General features: G+C 38.3%; 1 protein-coding gene across 1 annotated transcript in view; it reads left to right on the top strand.

Moving 5' to 3' along the window:
• Positions 1–24230, top strand: part of XRN2 (5'-3' exoribonuclease 2) — a 95940-nt gene that overhangs the window by 14344 nt on the left and 57366 nt on the right. Inside the window, exons 2-15 of the mRNA XM_037811376.1 lie at positions 4179–4306; positions 4390–4501; positions 5476–5587; positions 7045–7103; positions 7180–7269; positions 8096–8168; positions 8307–8357; positions 8815–8972; positions 9898–9972; positions 10059–10192; positions 10292–10349; positions 10433–10540; positions 14896–14940; positions 23744–23875. Of these exons, the coding sequence (XP_037667304.1) occupies positions 4179–4306; positions 4390–4501; positions 5476–5587; positions 7045–7103; positions 7180–7269; positions 8096–8168; positions 8307–8357; positions 8815–8972; positions 9898–9972; positions 10059–10192; positions 10292–10349; positions 10433–10540; positions 14896–14940; positions 23744–23875 (1335 nt within the window). The remainder of the gene's footprint in view (positions 1–4178; positions 4307–4389; positions 4502–5475; positions 5588–7044; positions 7104–7179; positions 7270–8095; positions 8169–8306; positions 8358–8814; positions 8973–9897; positions 9973–10058; positions 10193–10291; positions 10350–10432; positions 10541–14895; positions 14941–23743; positions 23876–24230) is intronic.

Raw genomic sequence — 24230 nt, 5'->3', positions numbered from 1 at the left:
CAATTCTGGAGGGCAGGCAGCAAACTGGCAACTTCAATGAACTCCTCAGGAAACTCCTCAGGAAACGCTTCGCTGGTTAGCTGAAGTGAAGGTCCTCTATCTGTCTTGCTTGAAAGTCTTCAACTGATTGGATTAAATCCAGCTGATTGCATTCTTACTGTGAAGACACGCCGTTTGTTGATATAATCAATCATAGCTGCAGCCAATTGACCAACGATTTAATAAACCAGCCTTCTGGTTTATTAACCAGCCACAAATGTCCTTGCAGTGACCGTTAGGCCAATGCTTGCTTGACCAGACACCTGGACACTATCACCTGGCCAAGTTGACACATGAACCTAACCATCACAGGGTAGATGAATAATAAAGATATGCATGAAAAAAAATAATAGGTCAGGAATATGGGGAAAAATATCTCTTATGTAAACTGTGGACAATTGTAATAGTGCAACTTTAGTAATCTTTCATTTGTAACGAATGTAACCACTGTTGTAAAAACAGAATTACAAAAAAGTGTTATTGATTGTAACAAATTTTCTACACCAATGCAAGTTAGTGTGGTATATTACACGAATTGCTTTTCTTGTGTTGAACCACCCTTGCATACTTATGATAAAACCCACGTGATCATGGTGTATAATTTTACTATGCTGTTGTATTCAATTTGTTGGTTTTTTTTTTTTGAGGGTTTTTGCATCTATATTCGTAAGAGAAATTGGTCTGTTAATTCTTCTTAGAATGCTTGGTAAAATTGACCTGTGAAGCCATCTGGTCCTGGGCTTTTCTTTTTTGGAAGATTTTTTTTTTAATTCAGTTTTATTGAGATGTATTCACATACCATACAGTCATCCATGGTGTACAATCAACTGTTCACAGTACCATCTTATAGTTGTGCATTCATCACCCCAATCTATTTTTGAACATTTTCCTTACACCAGAAAGAATCAGAATAAGAATAAAAAATAAAAATAAAAAAAGAACCCCCAAATCACCCCCCATCCCACCCTATTTTTGATTTAGGTTTTGTCCCCATTTTTGTACTCATCCATCCATACACTGGATAAAAGGAGTGCGATCCTCAAGGTTTTCATCATCACACTGTCACCCCTTGTAATCTGCAAGAGTCAAGGCTACTGGATTGGAGTTTGGTAGTTTCAGGTATTTACTTCTAGCGATGTTGGAAGATTTTTGATGACTGATTTAATACCTTTACTTGTGATTGGTTTGTTGAGTCTTCTAATTCTTCTCACGTTGGTGTAGGTTATTTGTATGTTTCTAGGAAATTGTCCATTTCATATAACTTTAGTTTGTTGACATACAGTTGTTTATAGTATCCCCTTATTATCTTTTTTATTTCTTTGGGGTCAGTGGTAATGACCCCTCCTCTCATATCTGATTTTATATGCATCTTGTCTCTTTTGGTCTTTGTTAGTCTAGCAAAGGGTTTTGTCCATTTTATTGATCTCCTTCAAAGAACCAATTTTTGTTTTTATTGATTTTCTCTTTTGTTTTTTGTTCTTCATTTCATTTATTTCCACTCTAATCTTTGTTACTTCTTTTCTTCTGTTTGCTTTTGGATTAGTTTACTATTCTTTCTCTAGTCTCTCTAGTTGTTCAGTTAGGTCATTGCTTTTAACTCTTTCTTCCTTTTTAATGTAGGCATTTAGGGCTGTAAATTTCCCTCTCAGCACTGCTTTCACTGCATCCCATAAATTTTGCTATGTTGTGTTCTCATTTTCATTCGTCTCAAGATATTTACTGATTTCTCTTGCAGTGTCTTCTGTGACCCACTGATTGTTGAAGAGCATGTTGTTTAACCTCCATATTTTTGTGAAATTTCTGGTTCTCTGGCTGTTACTGATTTCTGGCTTTGTTCCATTATGATCAGAGAAAGTGGTTTGTGTAATTTCAATCTTTTTAAATTTATCAACATCTGTTTTGTTCCCTGGCACGTGGTCTGGCTTGGAGAATGTTCTATAAGCACTTGAGAAGAGTGTATATCCTGCTGTTTTGGGGCACAGTGTTCCATATGTGTCTGCTAGATCTAGTTCTTTTATCATATTATTTAGGTTCTCTCTGTGTGTGGTGTGTTGAAGTCTCCCACTGTTGTAGAGAGGTTCATTAATCCCTTCAGTTTTGCCATTGTTTGCCTCATGTACTTGGGGCACCTTGATTAGGTGCATTAATATACATGATTTTTTTTTCCTTCTTGCTGAATTGCCCTTTATTAACATATAGTGTCCTTCTTTGTCTTTTATAATATTTTTGCATTTAAAGTCTTTTGTCCAATACTAGTATAGCTACCCCAGCTCTTTGGTTACTGTTTGCATGGAATATCTTTTTCCAACCTCTGATTTTCAACCTATTTGTGTCCTTGGGTCTAAGGTGCGTCTCTTGTAGAAAGCATTTAGGTGGTTCATATATATTTTTTTATCCCTTCTGCCAGTCTGTTTCTTTTGACTGGGGAGTTTAATCCATTAACATTCAGTGTTTTTACTGTAAAGATAGTACTTACTTCAGCCATTTTATCCTTTGGGTTTTATATGCCGTATCTTATTTTTTTCTCTGTTTTTATCCTCAGTTTCTTTTTGGTTTGCTAAATGCTATATACCATAAATGGGTTGGTTTTTACAACGGAAGTTTATTAACACAATTTGCAGTATTTAGGCCATGAAAATGTCCAACTCAAGACATCAGCAGGACAATACCTGGGCTCTGAAGACAGGGTATTGGGACACCTCTGTCACATGGGAAGGCACATGGCTGGTGTCTGCTGGTCCTTCATGCCTGAGTTTCATTGTTTTCAGTTTCTGGCTTCAGTGGCCTCCTCTCTGAGCTTCTGTGGGTCCTCTCTTAGCTTCTCTGGGGTTTTTCTCCATGAGATTCTCTGAATTTCATCTCTCTCAGCTTCTGTTTTATCCTCTTATAAAGGATTCCAGCAAGAGTATCAAGACCCACCCTGAATGAGGCGGGCCACATCTCAATTGAAATATCCTAATCAGAAGGTCCCACCCACAATAGATGTGCACCCACAGGAGTTGATTAAAAGAATATGGCCTTTTCTGGGGTACATAACAGCTTCAAACCAACACAGTTACCCTTACCAAAAATCTTCATTACTACCCTCTCCACCAAGCCTCTCTCTCCTGTCTTTTCCTTTCAGCCTAGAGAACTCTCTTTAGTACTTTTGTAGGGAAGGTCTCTTGTTGATGAGCTTTCTCAGTTTCTGTTTATCTGTGAATATTATAAACTCTCCCTCATTTTTGAAGGATAGTTTTGCTGGATAAAAAATTCTTGGCTGGCAGTTTTTCTCTTTCAGTATCTTGAATATATTCTACTACTGCCTTCTCACCTCCATGGTTTCTGACGAGAAATCAGCGTTTGATCTTATTGAGCTTCCCTTGTATATGATGAATTGATCTTCTCTTGCTGTTTTCAGAATTCTCTGTGTTTCTGGCCATTGACATTCTGATAAGTATGTATCTTGGAGTAGGTCTATTAGGATTTATTCTGTTTGGAGTATGTTGGACATGTAATGTTCATTTATATCTTTCATAAGAGTTGGGGAATTTGGGGCTGTTATTTCCTCACATATTCTTTCTGCCCATTTTCCCTTCTCTTCTCATTGGACCCTGTGAGAACTGTTGGAAAACTGAGGCAAGATCAAGGTGCAGCCACATTTGTGTTTTAGAAAGATAACTCTGACCATATGGAGGGTGGGCTGGAAGTGAGATAGTCCATGAGAAGGCTCTTTAGATCTTGTAGGTGAGAGATGATGACCTGAGCTTGGTATGGTAGTGGGAATAAGAGGAGATGAATGGAGGGTGTTTTTTAAAGGTTAAATTGGCAGGACTTATTGATGTGGGTGTGAGGAAAAGACTTCTAAGAAGAGCCCCATGGTTTCTCACTTGTACAATAGAATGGCTTGGGAATTTTATAAATATCCCTCTCATAATTAAGATTAACTTGTTGGGTTGGAAGCTGTTCACTTTATACAGATGAAATATCTGCATCAGTTTTTTTTTTTTTTTTAAGGAATAAAGTAACTTCTTACTTTTTAAATTAAAGATTACTTAAAGTGTTTTATTTGAAGTTCAGAAATGAAACACACTTTCATACTGAGCCTAGGATCTGTCATTTTTAGACCTGAACAAACTATTATTATCACTTCCTCATAGCCAAAAGAATGCAATGGTGTAAAGGTTCCAGTTGATGCCAGTAAACCTAATCCAAATGATGTGGAGTTTGATAATCTGTATTTGGATATGAATGGAATCATCCATCCCTGTACTCATCCTGAAGACAAGTACGTAACCCTTTTTTGTCATTGATACCACAATTTACAGAGGGAATACTGTATTGCGTTACATCCTTTCCTCTGCATTACAGACCAGCACCAAAAAATGAGGATGAAATGATGGTTGCAATTTTTGAGTACATCGACAGGCTTTTCAATATTGTAAGACCAAGACGACTTCTCTACATGGCAATAGATGGAGTGGTAAGTGCTAAAATAACTAACTTAGAAACCTGCATTTTGTTTTTGCTGTGTTCCCAGGATCTAGATTGAAATCAGCTAGATAATGACATCAAATTCACTTTGGTGAATTTGAAGAAAAAAGCTTCATCTTTTATTTGGTCAGTGATTTTTGTTTAGTGCTTATTTTGTTCCAGGCACTGTGAAATGCTGGGTACGTTAGTGCCTCCAAAGGGAGGGAGACAGAGATAAGTAAGTGAATTTAGTCAGCTATGGACTTTATAGACACTAGATAACACATGCAGGGTGTTTAGGGAACAGAAGATTAGCACTACCAGGAGAGTTAAGAGGTGGGGTGAAGGTGACTTCTGTTGCATTTCTTGAAGCATGAGGGATGATTGGAGATAGTTGGGGAGTGGTGTGGCATGGGTGGACAGGTGGGGGAAAGGGGGACCTTCAACAGTTTTTCAAGTGTGCCAGGTAAATGCCTCTTCCATACCTCTGACCCACAGATACTTTTGGGCAATAGCAGGTGGTTTGGATTAGAAAGGGACTAAAATGACAGCTTGAAGAGGGCCTTACCTGTCACCCTCAGGAGTTTGGAGGAGTAGTCATCAACATGACTTAAGAGGGTCAGTAAGTTACTTGGCCTTGATAATATCCAGTAGTTTAGGTTATAAATGACCAGCAAACTATATATCAGGGTTTAGGGAAAATTAAGGTAAATCATAACCCTATATTTATTTAGCCATATGAAAATAGATTCTCTTTCTCTTACATTCGGTTTATCCTAGCAGTTAATGAAATGATTTTGAAAATCCAGGCAACTTTGTGCCCAAGAAGATTAACTTGTCTATGAGGTTGTATTTACTCAGTGAAAAATACTAGCTACTGATGACTTGCGGAGTTGCGTTTACAGGGGAATAGAGAATAAAGAGAACGGGAGTATGTCGAACGTTTTGAGTAGCAGTATGTGAATATGAAATCCATGTTTTCAGGCACCACGTGCTAAAATGAACCAGCAGCGTTCGAGGAGGTTCAGAGCATCAAAAGAAGGAATGGAAGCAGCAGTTGAGAAGGAGCGAGTCAGGGAAGAAATATTGGCAAAAGGTAAAAAACATCCTTCTTGAAGGGTTGGACTTTTTTAAAGACTTGTTCGGAAGTGGTGGGTGGCAGTTTTTTCTTACAGACACGTAAGTTTTTACTTTAATGAGAATCCCAGATTATTCAAGGAAAATTTATGTTCTCTGTTAAGGATAAGTAGTTCATGGAATCCTTCACTTCCGTTAAGAAAGCTCATTGATTTCCAAAGTCTACAGTAGATGAGAAACTTGGGAATCAAAGGAGGGGATTCTGGGAGGGAGAACAGACTGTTAACCCCCTTGAGGGAAAGTGCAGCTCTTTAGCTAACTTTTATATATCTATAAAAAAGAAATACATGAAGGGTGCTTCTTATTTCTGTTTATAGTCTAAACATTTTCCTCAGATCAGTCTTGGTGCAATGGTTTATTGCTTCCCCTTAGAACTCCACAGTCCATCTATACAGGCCACGGATGATTTTATCCATATTTACAGGATTTCGCCAAGGCAGTCTCACACTTTCAGTATAGGTTGATGCAACAGGCACTGTACCCAGGGCTCCTTCAGTTTTGAGGGGAATGGTGGGTCATGTTTTCAGTTCCCCATGGGCACACAGGTAGGAGCCAATTAAGTCTCAAGAAGAGGACAGGGGTGCTGCCTGGAACTAAGTTCTCCCCCTATACCCCTTATTGTGAGGTGGGCCGCGAGTGTAGCAAGGTGATTTGTTTGGTCTTCTGCTACGTAGGCAATATAATAGACCGTGAAAGCCCCAATTTTATTGGCTCAGGATAATTGCCCTTGGCAATTGAAAAAGAGATACCACAGAGTGGTCAGTTCAGGTCTGCAGGTACACAAATTGCTTTATTTTATGTTGTTTTAATTTGCTGAAAGTGTGTACTTATGTAGTTCCTTTAGCCTCAGCTTATTCTTAAGACTCTCAAACCTGGCTGTATTTGTAACACAATGCTTTTGGTTTCAAAGATGTCATCTTTCTTGAATGTTTTATGAGATGTATTTGTTTCTTGAGTAGAAACCACTCAGTGATAATAGAGGGAAAAATAGTATTTCTGTATCATTCTAGCTGATAATTTTGTGTCTTATATAAATCTGTGATAAATTCAGTGTTTTAATTTCACATTGGTAAGGTACATTTATCTTAACGATTATAAAAATTAAAACCCCTAACCTGTATGTGTGTGTGTTCTCCTGCTACAGAGGGCCTTAGGAAGAACTTCATAATTTTTATATTTTCTGTATAGCAACATAGTGTCTATTGTGTATCATCTATTATTTTGAAAGATTCACCAATCTTAATTTAAATTTGGGGGGAAGGATCTTATTTCCTTCCAGAAAGTGGAACATGGTTCCTTAAGTGACAACACTTTTCTGTCTTTTGTATTTGAACCTTTTGTTGTTGTTCTGGTTTAATATTGAGTAATCTACTTCTCTGTTTATGGAGAGAGCAAAACATTGCCTCTTTTCTCTAGGTGGCTTTCTTCCTCCAGAAGAAATAAAAGAAAGATTTGACAGCAACTGTATTACACCTGTAAGTAGTCTCACACTATTCTAGCTATTGCTCACTCTTAAGTGATAGGTTAATTTATTTCCTTCTATCATTTTAGGGAACTGAGTTCATGGACAATCTTGCTAAATGCCTTCGCTATTACATAGCTGATCGTTTAAATAATGACCCTGGGTGGAAAAATTTGACAGTAAGTTTCACATTTTGATACTTCATGAAAATTAGGGTGATCATTTGAGGCTGTACTTTGATATGACTGATCAGTATTTATCCCCCACCCCCCCACCCCCCTATAAAATGCTATCTGTCAGAGGAGAGAGAAGCTTCCAGAGCATGGTCAGGATTTAAGTATCAGTGACAGCTGAATTTTCTGTCAATGCCAATTTTTTCCTCTTATCTATCACTATGAAGCCATAAAATGGGATCATAATTTATATATATATATATATATACACATATATATACATATATATATATATATATACACACATATATATACATATATATATATATATATACACACACAATTTTTTAATGAAAATTTCTGGTATTAAAAAGAGCAAGATTAAAGTCTTATAGTTACCTTTTAGAAGTAACCACACTTTCATAAATATTTAAGTAAAATTTAAATGAACTTTTATTGTAATTTTAATTTCCTGTTTCCCTATTAAGTAGATATGGTAAATTGTATTTAATCGTTTCTTTTATCAGTTACTCTCAAGGCTTTTGTTTGGAGCCATATCCTTAGGTAATAGTGAGAAAGGTAGAAAGTTGTGAACTGATCAGTTTTTCTAATGGCTAAGCCTGACCCAGGCATCTCATTCTTTTCCTTACCATGTAGTAAGTTAATCAGTGAAATAGTTTTGGTGTTTAACACACATACACCCTTTATTCAAAAAAATTTAACACTGTCTTAATAGAATTATGTCATTAATTTATTATGATTTTCAGTTCTGTGAGTTTTTGTGCCTATAGAAAATGGGGGTTAAATTGAAAGTGTTAAACTTTTTTTGTAGGTTATTTTATCTGATGCTAGTGCTCCTGGTGAAGGAGAGCATAAAATCATGGATTATATCAGAAGACAAAGAGGTAAAACTCAGTTATAAATATTTGATTATGTGTTCTAGTATAAAGAAGAAAAGTCTTTAAATAGAAAATGTATTTGGTAAGATGTGATATTCCTGTGGTATAAAATAAAATGAAAAATTTTTTTTCTTCCTTCTATAGCCCAGCCTAACCATGATCCAAATACTCATCATTGTTTATGTGGAGCAGATGGTAAGTTTCTTCTTTGGGGATTTGATTCTCTGGGATTAAACCATAGTAAGTTGATGGGTTGATGTATAGGAATGGATTATTCATGAATTGAGAATTCTAAAATGCCTTGCTTATTTTATGTTTGAAAAGTAACAGTTAAATTTAAGTAGCTGTTTGTGACTCATGTCCCCATCTTTAAATTTTTATTACACTCTTGACATTTAAGTATACCTACGTTTATCTTTAAAATGGAGAATTTCTCAGGCGTTTAATCCTGAGTGGTAGTCTGCTCTAGGTTCACATATCTGAAGGACTTCTCTTGTCCAAGAACTGCTAGGAAGTATTAGGCCTTTGGGCTTTGCTGACTCTGTGTGCTCATGTGGGCCTCTCTCTGTGTTGGTGTCCTGTAGTATGTGGTTCTGTAAGGATCCTCTCAGAGTGCTCACTGCTCAGTGTTTTTGTCATTGTTGATTGATAGCTGATCTCATTATGCTTGGCCTTGCTACACACGAACCCAACTTTACCATTATTAGAGAAGAATTCAAACCAAACAAACCCAAACCATGTGGTCTTTGTAATCAATTTGGACATGAAGTCAAGGACTGTGAAGGTTTGCCAAGAGAAAAGAAAGGAAAGGTAAGAACTCTGAGATGGCAGTTGTCTGGTTTTTAAAATGGAAAAAGAGAAGATTATGGTTGATCAGACCTTTTTTGCCTGCTTGCTTTGTTAATGCCTCGCAGAAATATTTCTTTTAAAGCACTTTAAAGTTAAACTGCATTCAAAAGCGTGCCCACGCTTTTTCCAGTTTCCACTTTTTCTCATATAGTCTGTATCTATGTGAAGCTTAGGTCTCATGGGTAATCCCCATTACTAGCAGTTTCTTTGTAGTTACTTAAATGATTACTCTTATTAAAAGGAATTGCGCATCAAATATATTAAATTCCTTCATACTTAAGTTACTCTCAGTTTCTATGTATTTTGGGTTCACTTTATTGTATCCAAACTCCTTAAAAGCAGTTATTTATGAATAACATGTCTCTTTAAAAAGACATTGTTAAGTGAGTAAAGCAGATAAGAAATATAATATACAGTTTCAGCTTTGCAATAAAATAAAGGTGATATACTTGTATCTATGCAGATATATTCACAGAGAAGGGTGTAGAAGCATATACATCAAAATGTTAATATTAATTGGGTTCTAGGTCAGGAGGTGGCAAATAATGGCCCTTCAGATTTGGCTCATAAGCTTTAAAGAATGGTTTTTTTGCATTTTTTTTTCCTTTTTTTTTTAAAGAAAGAACATGGCAACAGAGAGCATGTGACACCCAAAGGTTAAAATATTTACTATCTGGCTCTTTACAGAAAATGTTTGCTGACCCCTAGTCTAGATGTGATTGGCATTATGGGTAATTTTAAATTTAAAGTAGTTTGAGGACTTCTTTTAATTTAATACTTGTAAAATGAGTAGTGCTTTAGTACAAAACCTTTCAAATTTGTTTTGTTGGAAAAAATTAGGAGAGTTTGATGTCAACATGTTTAATCTTCACTCCATTTCTTGCAGCATGATGAACTTGCCGATAGTCTCCCTTGTGCAGAAGGAGAGTTTATCTTCCTTCGGCTCAGTGTTCTTCGTGAGGTATGCAGAAATAATCATTGGAACGGACCCTGTAAAGTAGAGTGCCTTTGGATAGCTTTAACAGCAGCACTCTTTTTTGTTTATAGTATTTGGAAAGAGAACTTACCATGGCCAGCCTACCATTCACATTTGATGTCGAGAGGAGCATCGATGACTGGGTCTTCATGTGCTTTTTTGTGGGAAATGACTTCCTTCCTCATTTGCCATCTTTAGAGATTAGGTATGTATATTCTGGTGGTTGTCTAAACTGTTGTTTCAGCCTTCTTGACTTTACAGTGCATACTGGTCCTAATGCATAATATTTGTTTCCTGGTGACAGGGAAGGTGCAATTGACCGTTTGGTTAATATATACAAAAATGTGGTACACAAAACTGGGGTAAGTTCACTCTTGAATAATTTCAAAACAGAAGTATTTGCTTTTATAAGAAGGTCATTTTACATGTATTTTATCACTTACAGGGTTACCTTACAGAAAGTGGTTATGTCAATCTGCAAAGAGTACAGATGATCATGTTAGCAGTTGGTGAAGTTGAGGATAGCATTTTTAAAAAGAGAAAGGATGATGAGGTAAAGTGTTTCTATTGCAGTAGCTAAAATTGCTCCTGTCTCTAATAGGCTATGATGATCCTGTGATTATACTTTAACCTCTCTGAGTGCATTATCATACCATTACTGTGTATCAAACACTAATGTAATTGTGAGTGGTCAGCGCTTTGATGATTTTTTAAAGGTTATGATGCTTGCTGTGTGGAATTATCTGTTGCCCACTGTTTGAGTTGCTTTGTAATTGTTTTCTCTCTTCATAATCTTAATTAGGGTTAAACCCAAACACCCGTCTAACAAGTAGGATATTAAATGAGGGTGCCAAAGCTAGAAGAGTGCTGGGATTGAACTAGTGGCTGCTGTGTGTTTTAGGAAATACCTGTGCTCTGGGAGACAGGTTAAGACCTAGGAACTAGATCTCTAGTAGAGGGTAGAGGATCTGGGTTGAATTGTTTCAGGCAGGGCAGAGGCTTAGAAGAATGTAGGATCTATGAAGGGTCACAGTTCTGGAAAAGAAATTCAAACATAAAAGAAGAAAATAAAATGACTAAGTACTTGGAAATTGTTTACATGTGATGGGAGAATGCTTAGGTGAGAAGCCCTGGTTTCTGACTTGGGCAGTTGAGATTTTGCTGATGTCATTCACTGAGATAGCAAGCACTAGGGAGGAACAGGTTGGGGTGGGGGCAAGGTACAGAAATTGAGTTTCCTTTTGGAGGTGTTGAGTTTGAGGGGCTCTGGAACACCTGAGGGGAGAAATGCCTGTTAAGCAATTGGATGGATTTGTCCAAAGCTCAAGACAGAGGTCTTCTGAAAAGAGATTTGAGAACCATTAGCAGAGGGGAGGTACTTGGTGCTGTGAGAGTGAACTCAAAGACTCTGGGAGATTGTGTGGCATGAAGGCACTTCAACTGAAGCCTCAGGACATGGACATGTAAGGACTAGAGAAAAAGGAGCTGGTTCTAGAAAGGTGGGAGGGAATTCCCAACTGGACAAGAAGCCATCCATGCACAGTGCTGCCTGAACTGTCAGAGTGAGATAGACAGGCCAGGGGTTCCCAGGTCCCAGGGCTGCTGCTGGAGTGGAGGGACAGCAGCCTAAGGTAGCTTCAAATAAAAAGTTGTGCGGGGAGTTAGAGCAAATGCAACATAACAGAATGTTACATTGCTACATGATCTGCTAACAGATTAAAACATGTCATTATTTATGACAAGATTTTATATTTTTGTTAGTTTCTTACACTATGGCTAGTGATCTCTTTTTCAGAACTTTGGGCCCCATTTTATTCAACACAGTGCCTAAAATTGTAAGCATTCTTTCCACAAGCTTTGGTATTTGGTAAGCTTTTTCTGTGGTGGTAAGATGCTTCACATTTAAAATTCAAATTATAGTACTAGCTTTGGGGTATGAAATGTCTACTATAATAGCCATTTTGACTACGTTTTTAACAATTACAGTGGCTTTACTTTACTTGCTGCCAGTTACGCTTAACCAGAAATTATTCATGCTGTGTGCTACTGGGTGGAAAAACCTCGTGTTAGAACATAGTCCTTTCATGTGGCTTTAGCAGACTGTACCTTTAACTGTTGGTGATCCTTGCACTGGAGGGGAAGATGCAATCCCACAGCTGCTCATAGGGTTCCTGATTTAATTAGTATGGTTTCCAGCTGGGCTGGTGGAGAGGGCATTTTAAGGTCAGGATCCTTTTTGGTGTCCCTGAAGTCATGTGATATTCTTTAGTGTGTTTGGCCATTGGGGGAGATCTATTGAACTAACCCACAGAAATTCCGTATAAAAGTTTCTGGGTGTATGCATTTTTCTGGGAAGAGTGTGTGTCTATGGCTTTCGACAGGTTTCGAAAGGAGTTTATAACCCAAAAAAGATAAAAGATTAGTGAAGTCCATCCACATGTCCTCTAGTCTATTTGTGACTACCACTCTCGGAAATAGGTATTAACAGGCCAGCAGAACAAAGGGAAAGGAATACACAATATTTATTATTGGAACTGGGTGGAAAATAAAGGCCAGAAATGTGCTTTTTATTTTATGAGCTTTGATGTTTGCCTTTTTTCTTACAACTGTTCATTCATTTAGCAAATATTTATAAAGTGTTCACCATGTGCTGGTTGATGTTTTCAGTGCTAATGATACAGCAAAGCACCAAACAAAGACACAGATCCCCCCTGGTGTTTACATTCTCGTGGGGGACGTGGACAATAAACTAAGTAGACTGTGCAATGTATTACAGAGTGATAAGTGTCATGAAGAAAATGAAAGCAGGTAAAGAAATGTCTGGGGAGGTTACAGATAGAAAAGAGGCAACCAGGGAAGGCCTCACCAACAGAAGCCATTTGAATAAAGAACTGAAGGACATGGGGAAGTAAACCATGCATATATTTGCAGGACAGCAGGAATAGCCAGTATGAAGACTCAAAGGCAGAAGCATACCGAGGATATTCTCAGAATAATCAGGGGCCAGAGGAGCAGGGGCAGAGAAAGGAGGAGAAGTTGTAGGAGATGAGGTTAGAAGGATGATGAAGGGCCAGATCTAGTAGGACTCTGTAGGTCATTATAACAACTTTAGCTTTCCTTTTGCATCCGTGAAGGATTTTGAGCAGAAGGGTGACATGATCTGACATATATCTTAGAAAGATGACTTGTTGCCTTGTTGAGACTTAACTGTGTAGAGGCAAAGATGAAGCAGTGAGCTCAATTAGGAAGCTTGTTTGCAATAATCCAAGGAAGCCAGAACAGTGGCTGTGGAGATGGTGAGAGTAGTTGGATTCTGGACATACTTTAAAAGTACAGCCACTGGGATTGGCTAATAGATTAAATGTGGGGAGTAAGGGAAAGAAAGATGTTGAGAATGACTCCAAGGTATTTTATTCAAGCACCTGAAAAATAGTCCGAGCAATTGTGATGAGGAGGAAGACTCTGGGAGATGCAAAGGTGGGAGTGGCAATTCCATTTTGGTCATGTTAAATTTGAGGCATTCTGGTGGGGATGTTGAATGAGGAGAATCCTTATCTGATGGGTGATATTTAAAGCCATGAGACTAGGTGGTTACTGCCACAGGAGTAGAGAGGTGGGTGGATCCATGTACTGGGTCCAAGAGCATAGCAACGTTAGGAGGTTGGGGAGCTGAGGAACCAAGGGCACAGGAGGGGAGGAGGAGAACCGGGTGAGTGTCATGTCTTGGAAGCCAAGTGAAGAGAGTATATCAAGGAGGAAAGAATCATGGTCAGATAAGGACCAAAAACTGACTAAAGGATTTCACAGTCTAGAGGCCATTGTTGACCTGAGTCTGAGAAGTTTCACTCAAGGTGGGACCAAAAACTTGATGAAAGAAATTGGTGGTTTCCAAATTTTAAGAGGTCAAGGTAGTTCATCACCTGGGCTCCATAGAGATGCAAGCTTACCAATCCAACACTCAGCCCCTTTCCTGAAGGAAAGCACAGATTTCAGTTGTCAGTATGACTAGGAAGGAAGAGAAGTGCAGCTAGAGTAAGGTGATGGCCAGTACAGTGTCCTCTGGTCCCCACCGCAGCAGCCATGGCCACCCTAGCTCCCTGGATACTCTGGGGAAACTTGGACATGGAGGTGGGTGGTAGGTGGTATGTTCTGCTGCAAGGGAGGCCTTAAAATAACCCAGTTAGTTGTGAGCAAAATCCATCTAAAGGCCTGTCCAGTTGAAATCATGGCTGCAATTTTAAAATGAGTAGAGGGAAGAATCAGTCAGTTGATGTTCAATGGACCCATGCCTGTGCATTAAATTGGCCCAGAATAAGTGGTGCACCCATCTGAGTTTCCTTCCTTTCTTCCCATTAGATTGTGTTTTTAGAAATTGGAGGGAGTGTTTGCAGAGAGCGCCGCTTCTCTCTTTTCCCTGTTGTCCCACGCATGCTACAGAGTTAAGGACTGCCTAAGCCCTTTTTATCGTTATTAAACTATGTTGATTTTGTGAAAGATTGACATCTTAGTTATTAACTGTGTTCAGCTAAAACTAAAAAATTGTTAGTTTTCTTTTCTTATTTTGATCTTTTCCATATTAGTAGCCTGTTAGATTTGCTCCATGGTAAAATAAGGGTCTCTGTCATGGCTCTTGCATTCTTTCCTGAAATGTCAAAAACAGTCTGAAAAAAAATTGAGAGGAAAGATTAAATTCTGCCTAAGCCCAATATGGAATGTTCTCTACCCATTTCAAGTTCTGATAAGCAGCACTTTGAACAAACAGTCTGTTGCCTAGTTCGGTGATGTGTACCTAGTTTTCTGGGGTCTGCCTTTGAAACTTAAATTATCTCTCAAATCATGCCTGGTAATGTTTAACTCTGACATTTTTGTGTAATTATTTGACAGAATGTGTGGATTTTATACTTTTAGGACAGTTTTAGAAGACGACAGAAAGAAAAAAGAAAAAGAATGAAGGTGAGTCATTAATTTCATAAAATTGGCTGTAGTGTAAGTTTACAGTTTGGGAGGAAGATGCTCATTACAGCAGCTTTATTCCTTATCCAGTAAGAAGCAGTGCCAGTGTTGGTTTTGAAGTCCTCTCTAAGCTCTGGGGTCTGGAGGGATACATTGGCCGGCGGAGAGGGGGGGGTGGGGGTGGGACGGGACCCTTCGCTATGTGAATTTTTTACAACAATTAGGTACTGTTTTGTAATAAAACCAGTCAACTTTTTGTATCCTCTTGGAAGTTACTTCACTCTGTCTTATTCCTACGTCTTTGTCAGATGAATATTCCTAGGACATGATACACTGTAAACTCTTGTTTCTCTGCTCCGAAATCACTGCTGACTCTAGTTCCCCTTGGAATCCAGCTGTCATTCCTTAGCTTGGCATTTCGAGCTCATGATCTGGTCCAATTCTAGTCATCCAGCTTTTTCTCTGCTGTCTTCTAAATATACCATGGCCCCCCTGACTCAGTGTTGCCTTCATTTGGTACCCTCAGTCTTTATAGTTCACCTCACATCTTACCTTTTCCACAAGGCCTCCCTTGTTGCTTCTGCTCATGGTCCAGGTTGGATGATCCTTTCTCTTAATCATGGGCTTCTTGCTCTTGCTCTTTGTTTTCTTACTTAATTGCATATGCTTAATAGTCACTTACAAGCTTTAGTTCTTTTTTTTTTCTTGTTTTCCTTACTGGGTTTTGCCCAAGCTGATTACTCACCTATCCCTTTATTGCAAAAAATGTCAGTGACATTAATTACGCTCACAGTGTTGCACAACCATCACCACTGTCTATTTCCAGAACTTTTTTATTGTCCCAAGTAGAAACTCTATACCCCTTAAGTAGTAACTCACCAGTGTCCTCTCCCCTTCCCCTGGTAACCTCTAATTTCCTTTCAGTCTTTATAAATTTGCTTTTTCTAGCTCTCTCACATAAGTGGAATCATATGATATTTGTCCTTTGTATCTGGCTCAATTCACTTAGCATAATGTTTTCAAAGTTCATCTGTGTTGTAGCTTGTAATAGAACTTTACTCCTATTTATGGCAGAATAATATTCCATATATTATGTAACACAGTTTATGTATCCATTCGCCTGTGGATGGACTCTTGTGTTGTTTCTGCCTTTTGGCTATTGTGAATAATGCTGTTATGAATATTTGCTTATAAGCATCTGTTTGAGTCCCTCTTTTCATTTCTTTTGGATATATACCTAGGAGTGGAATTGGCTGGGTCATATGGCAATTCTTCCTCAAGTGTAACTTTTTGAGGAACTGCCACTGTTTTTCCCACTGGTTTTGCTATTTTACATTCATACTAGTATGTGCAGGGGTTCCAGTTCCTCCACATCTTTACCAACACATGATATTTTCTTTTTTTTTTTTTTTTTTTTTTAATTTGTGTGGTTTATTTATTTATTTTGAGTATAGCCATCCTAGTGGGTATGAAGTGGTATCTCATGATGGCTTTGATTGGTGGTTCTCCAGTGGCTGATGATGTTGAGCATCTTTTCATCTGTTTATGAGCCATTTGCATATCTTCTGTGGAGAAATGTCAATTCAAATCCTTTGCCCATTTTTATTTATTTATTTTTTTTTAAATCATCATTTTATTGAGATATATTCACATACCATGCAGTCATACAAAACAAATCGTACTTTCGATTGTTTACAGTACCATTACATAGTTGTACATTCATCACCTAAATCAATCCCTGACACCTTCATTAGCACACACACAAAAATAACAAGAATAATAATTAGAGTGAAAAAGAGCAATTGAAGTAAAAAAGAACACTGGGTACCTTTGTCTGTTTGTTTCCTTCCCCTATTTTTCTACTCATCCATCCATAAACTAGACAGAGTGGAGTGTGGTCCTTATGGCTTTCCCAATCCCATTGTCACCCCTCATAAGCTACATTTTTATACAACTGTCTTCGAGATTCATGGGTTCTGGGTTGTAGTTTGATAGTTTCAGGTATCCACCACCAGCTACCCCAATTCTTTAGAACCTAAAAAGGGTTGTCTAAAGTGTGCGTAAGAGTGCCCACCAGAGTGACCTCTCGGCTCGTTTTGGAATCTCTCTGCCGCTGAAGCTTATTTCATTTCCTTTCACATCCCCCTTTTGGTCAAGAAGATGTTCTCCGTCCCACGATGCCGGGTCTACATTCCTCCCCGGGAGTCATATTCCACGTTGCCAGGGAGATTCACTCCCCTGGGTGTCTGATCCCACGTAGGGGGGAGCCTTTGCCCATTTTTAAATCAGGTTATCTTTTTATTGTTGAGCTGTAGGAATTCTTTTTAGGTTGTGGCTATTAAACCCTTATCAGATATGTGATTTCCAGCTATCATCTCCCATTCTGTGGGTTGTCTTTTCACTCTCTTCATTATGTCCTTTGATGCACAGTAGATTTTAAAATTTTTTTTTTAATGGAAGTTAAGAAAAGTCTAGCCTCTTTGCTCTTAACAACATTCTCTCCTTCCCCATGTAAGTAATTATTAATGTTTTATGGTTTACCATTGTATTTTTTTCTTTATTTTTTTTATTTGAGATTGTTCACATATCATACAGTTATCCAAAGGTCCAAACTATACAAGCAGTTGCCCATGGTACCATCATACACCTGTGCATTCATTACTACAATTGATTTTTTTTTAATTTTTAGAACATTTTTCACTACTCCAGAAAAGACATAAAGACAAAAAAAGGAAACTCAAATCCTCCCATACCTTTACCACCCCCCCTCCATTATTGATTCATAGTATTGGTATAGTACATTTGTTACTGTTGATGAAAGAAAGTTATAATACTACTAATCGTAGTATATAGTTGAAATAGGTATTTTTTTTCCTATATGCCCCTCTATTATTAACTTCTAGTTATAGTGCCATACATTTGTTCTAGTTCATGAGAGAGATTTCTAATATTTATACAGTTAATCACAGATGTTGCCCACTACAAGAAGCACTGTTTTATACCTTCCCATCTTTTAACCTCTAGCTTTCCTTCTGGTAACATATATGACTCTGAGCTTTCCCTTTCCACCACATTCGCACACCATTCAGCACTGTTAGTTATTCTCACAATGTGCTACCGTCACCTTTGTTCATTTTCAAATGTTCAACCTAGTTGAACATTTGGCTCATAATAAGCAACCACTCCCCATTCTTTAGCCTCGTTCTATATCCTGGTAACATATTTCATGTCTGTGAGTTTACGTATTCTGATTAGTTCATATCATTGAGACCCTGCAATATTTGTCCTTATGTGTCTGACTTACTTCACTCAATATAGTGCCCTTAAGGTTTCTTCATCAACCCATTTTTTAAAGACGGTTTTGTTCACACACCATACATTGCATCCTAAGTAAACAATTGATGGTCCCCTGTATAGTCACGTATTTATGTATTCACCACAATCACCACCATCTATATAAGGACATCTCCATTTTTTCCACAAAGGAGAAGGAAGAGTCCAAGAATGTAGAGAGACAAAAGAAAAAGAAAAAAGAAAGAGAAAAAAAGAAACACGACAGCCAGGAATCAACAAATGGAAAGATAGCTTTACACTAAAGTAGAATAAAGAGTCAGATAACATCACCAGTACCAAAAGTCCCATACCTGTCCCTTATGTCCCCCTCTTACATGCATTTAGCTTTGGTATATTGCCTTTGTTAACATTGAAGGGAGCATAATACAATGTTTCTGTTAATTAAAGTCTCTAGTTTGCATTAATTGTATTTTTCCCTCTATACCACCCTGTTTTTAACATCTTGCAAGGTTGACATTCATTTGTTCTCCCTCATGTAAAAACATGTTTGTACATTTTATCACGATTGTTGAGTACCCTAGGTTTCACTGAGTTATACAGTCCCAGTCTTTATCTTTCCTGTTTCCTTCTGGTGTCCCACATGCTCCTAACCTTCCTCTTTCAACCATACTCACAGTCATCTTTGTTCAGTCTACTTACATTGCTGTGCCACCATCACCCAAAATTGTGTTCCAAACCTCTCATTCCTGTCTTTTCCTATCTGTCTGTAGTGCTCCCTTTAGTATTTCCTGTAGAGCAGGTATCTTGTTCACAAACTCTGTCATTGTCTGTTTGTCAGAGAATATTTTGAACTCTCCCTCATATTTAAAAGACACTTTTGCCGGATATAGAATTCTTGGTTGGCAGTTTGTCTCTTTCAGTATCTTAAATATGTCACCCCACTTCCTTCTTGCCTCCATGGTTTCTACTGAAAAATCTGCATATAGTCTTATCAAGCTTCTTTTATATGTGATGGATCGCTTTTCTCCTGCTCCTTTCAGGATTCTCTCTTTGTGTTTGTCGTGTGATAATCTGATTATTAACTGTCTTGGTGTAGGCCTATTCAGATCTATTCTGTGGGGTACACTGCGCTTCTTGAATCTGTAATTTTATGTCGTTCATAAGGGATGGGAAATTTTCATTGATTATTTCCTCTATTATTGCTTCTGCCCCTTTTTCCTTCTCTTCTCTTTCTGGGACACTCATGACATACACATTCGTGCTTTTCATGTTGGCATTCAATTCCCTGAGACATTGCTTATATTTTTTCGTTCTTTTCCCTATCTGTTCTCTTGTGTGTAGGATTTCTGGTGTCTTGTTCTCCAGTTCCTAAGTGTTTTCTTCTGCCTCTTGGGATCTGCTCTTGTATGTCTCTGTTGTGTCTTTCATCTCTTGTGTTGTGCCTTTCATTTCCATAGATTATGCCAGTTATTTTTTCAAACTTTTGATTTCTACCTTATGTTTGCCCAGTGCTTTCATTATTTGCTACATCTCTTTTGCCATATCTTCCCTAAACTTTTTGAATTTTTTTAGCATTAATTGGTTCAATTCCTGTATCTCAGTTGAAGTGTAAGTTTGTTCCTTAGACTGGGCCATAACTTCGTTTTTCTTAGTGTAGATTGTAATTTTTTGTTGTCTAGGCATCTGGTTTCCTTGGTTACCCCATCAGGGTTACCCAATCAGGTTTTCTCAGACCAGAACGGTCTCAGGTCTCAGAAGGAGGCAATATTCAGTATCAGGTTTCCCTGAGGGTGTGTCTTAGAAGATTGACACACCCTGTGAAGCCTCTAGCTGCTGTGCTTTTCCTAACCTGCCCAGCAGGTGGCACCTGTCAGCCTTTTGCTCCTGACTGGTGCAAGGAGGTGTGGGGCCCGCTTAGTTTCTGTTTTGGCCATTTTCCCCCAGGCTCTGGGGTCTGGTTCTGAATGGAAGGCCAGTAGTAGAGCTGGGCACCACCTCCTTCCTCTTAGGGAAGATATACCCCATAGGGAGTTATCATCTGCATTTAAATAGGTCCTTTGTCTCCTGACTGCTATCTCCACCCTTGTCTGGGTCAGAGCGCTGCGAATCGAAAATGGCTGAGGCTTTCTCCACTGAGCTGCTCAGGTTGAGAGGGAGAAAAAGGGACAGAAAGCCCCCTTTCAGGGCCAGTCCATGGTCCCCCCAGTTTCATCCGTTGGCCAGAGATAGCACCTGGTCTTCTGGGCTTCCCCTGTCAGGGCAGAGAAGTCTTCTGTCTCTTTAAGGTTTTCTGTCACTAAAAACCTGTCTGCTTGTTGGGAATTTGTAGCTTGTATTGAGCAGTCTTCATTTGTTAATTAAAACCCCAGTTAAAGCTGGCATGCGGTTTATTCACTTGTTCAGCGAGTGCTGCTTTCTGCTACAGCGAGGTTTTTTTTTTTTAATCAAGATTTATTCACATGCCATACAGTCACCCAAAGTATATAATCCATTGATCACATTACTATCATATAGTTGTTCATTCATCACCCCGATCAATTTTTTTTTTAGCATTTTCCTTGTACGAGAAGAAGTGAATGCAAGAATAAAAAAAATTGCCCCCCGTTCTTTCTTTAGTTTTTTTTTTTTTTGCCCCCGTTTTTCTACTCATCCATCCATACACTGGACAGAGGGGAGTGTGGTCCCCATGGCTTTCCCGATCACATTGTCACCCCTCATAAGCTACATTGTTACACAATCATCTTCAAGATTCAAGGATTCTGGGTTGTAGTTCGATAGTTTCAGGTATTTACTGCTAGCTATTCCAATTCATTAGAACCTAACAAGGGTTATCTATATTGTGCATAAGAGTGTCCGCCAGAGTGACCTCTTGGCTCCTTTTGGAGTCTCTCAGCCACTGAAACTTATTTCATTTCATTTCACATCCCCCTTTTGGTCAAGAGGATGTTCTCCATCCCACGATGCCGGGTCCATATTCCTCCCCGGGAGTCGTGTTCCATGTTGCCAGGGAGATTTACACCCCTGGGTGTCAGATCCCACATAGAGGGGAGGGCAGTGATTTCACCTGCCAAGTTGGCTTAGCTAGAGAGGGAGGGCCACATCTGAGCAACAAAGAGGCTTTCAGGAGGAGACACTTTGGCACAATTATAAGCAGGCGTAACCTCTCCTTTGCAGTAACAGTCTTCCCAAGGGCAAGTCCCATGATAGAGGGCTCAGCCCATGAAACTGCCAGTCCCCAATGTCTATGAGCACATCAGCAACCATCGAGGTGTGGAAGCCCAGCACCCTTGCATTCTCCCCCAGCTCCTCAGCAGGGCTCTGCATATTTTTTTCATTTTTTTTTTTCTTTTTTAAGTTAACTATTAACTATATAAAAAAATAAATAAAAAACATACAATAAAAAAAATTTCAAACAAAACAAAACAAGGGAAAAAGAAAAAGACAACTAACCTAAAATAACTGCTTTACTTCCAACATGTTCTTACTCTACCCCAAGAAAACAACCTAATATAGCAACATTTCTGTGAACTTGTTCCTGTCATAGCCACCAGAAATTAACAAGCCATATTCATACCTGGGCTTCCCAGAACATTAAATTTACCAGTGATTGCTTATCTGTTCTTGTTAGGTTATCATTCCCCCTTCACTAATTGCTGTCTATCACTAGGTCCCCTGCGTTCTACATTATAAACCATTTATTTTACGTTTTTCAGTGTTCACATTAGTGGTAGCATATAATTTTTCTCTTTTTGTGCCTGGCTTATTTTGCTCAGCATTGTGTCTTCAGGGTTCATCCTTGTCGTCATATGTTTCATGACATTGTTACTTCTTACTGCCACGTAGTATTCCATCATGTGTATATACCACATTTTTATCCACTCATCTGTTGAAGGACATTGTTACCCTCTGTTGGCAATTATGAAAATTGCTGCTTTGAACATTGGTGTGCAGTTCGGGCTGCTGTGGGGGGAGGGGTTCCCAGCTCGGGTCTGCAGTTTTTACTTACAGATTTTATGCTGCAGTCTCAGGCATTCCTACCAGTCCAGGTTGTTATATGATGTGTGGGCAGTCATGGTTGTCCCCCAGAAGTTTTTCCAGATTGTTTACTGGTTGCTCCTCGTTTTTTATTAGTGGTTCCAGGGGAACTAACTAACTTCTACTCCTCTCTCTGCCGCCATCTTCTTCCGAGTCCAGTAGTTTTTAATTTTAATGAAGTCCAGTTTGTCTGTGTTTTCCTTTTTTGCCTGTGTTTTTGTTATATTTAAGAAACCATTGCCAAATCCAAGGTTATGAAGATTTACTCTGTGTTTTCTTCCTAAGTGTTTCATAGTTTGAATTCTTATATTTAGATTTTTGATCCGCGATGAGTTAATTTTTGTATATGGTGTGAGTTAAGGCTCCAGTTTCATTCTTTTGCATATGGATATCCAGTTTTCCCGGCACTGTTTCTTGAAGAGACTTGTTTTTTCCCCATTGAATGGTCTTGGTACCCTTGTCAAAAATCAGTTGACCGTAGATATAAGGGTTTATTTCTCGACTCTCAATTCTATTCCACTTGTCTATGTCTTTATGCAAGTACCACACTGTTTTGATTACTGTATGCTTTGTAATATGTTTTGAAGTTAGGAAGTATGAGTCCTCCAACTTTTTTATTTTTCAAGAATGTTCTGTCTATTCGTAGTTGCTTGGAATTCCGTCTGAATTTTAGGATAGGTTTTCACATTTCTGCCAAAAATGCTGTTGGGGTTTTTAAAAGGATTGTATTCAGTCTGTCTTTTGCTTTTGGTAGTATTGTCATCTTAACAATGTTAGGTTTTCTGATCCCTGAAAATAATATATCTTTCCACTTAATTTCTTTCAGCAATATTTTATTGTTCCCTACTGGTTTTTAAACCATGACTGCCTTTTATCATTATTGTTTATTAGAATCTAGCAGTTTCATGAACTAGACGGGAGAAAAGTAGAGTTATTTATTGTCGCAGGTAGATTAAGAACCACTGAGATCGAGAGTGACAAATTTGATTTTTGTCTTATATATTACTACTTTTTTTTAGTCGCTGTCTATTTAATCAGTCAGCCATGTTATAGCCATAACCATAGTTCTAATTATTTGGAAAAAAGAATTAAATTTTAGCAAGGTGAAGGGTAAATAAAAGTTGTATTTTATTTCCCTAAAATTGTGTCTTGAATGTTTTCTGAAACTGATGTAAATATAATGATTAGCCTAATGAGACTTGAAAAGTCTCTCTGTGTATCAGAACAGTGTATGATTTGTATGTTTAAGGCGGAGTTACTGAATGTTACACACTGTTTTTAGAGAGTGTAAGTTACAGTCAGATCAAAATGTGTTAGCAGCCCTGTAATGTTAATGGAAATCCATTTGGTCTTTAATGCGTTTGGAAGTTAAGTACTTAAAGGGAGGACTGCATTTCATTGCCCTCTTTTCCTCATGTCACCTGTGTTGTTGTAATTTTATTTCAATTTCTATATTCATTTCCATTTCTGTTAGAGAGATCAACCAGCTTTCACTCCTGGTGGAATATTAACCCCTCAAGCCTTGGGTTCAAGAAATTCACCAGGTTCTCAAGTAGCCAGTAATCCAAGACAAGCAGCCTATGAAATGAGAATGCAGAATAACTCTGTAAGTGGTTTACCTTTGTGTGACTTTGAAGAAAGTGGTAAATATTAGATGTCTCTTGGAGTTTGTGTGTGTGTGTGTGCATGAATTTTATCACTTTAGCCTGAAGTGATTTTATTCTATAGTTTTTCTCAGTTTCTTTTGTCTTGAGCTGTGTATAACTGTTGTAGCCATCTTTATCAATATGAAAATATCTAAAAGATGTGAAAGAAAAGTGTATCCAGATATCTAGCTGCATGTGAATATAAAGAGCTAGCTAAGTGGCTGCAGTGTTTCTCGAGTGCTGATAGGCCACAGTGGCTATCTCTGCTTCCTCCTTCACCCACAGATATTGGGTGATGGATGGTACTGGAAGCAT

The sequence above is a fragment of the Choloepus didactylus genome, chromosome 19 (genome assembly GCF_015220235.1).
Source record: "Choloepus didactylus isolate mChoDid1 chromosome 19, mChoDid1.pri, whole genome shotgun sequence".
Taxonomy (NCBI): Eukaryota; Metazoa; Chordata; class Mammalia; order Pilosa; family Megalonychidae; genus Choloepus; species Choloepus didactylus.
Note: the sequence above shows the minus strand (reverse complement) of the source record. Positions and strands in the feature narration are given on the sequence as shown.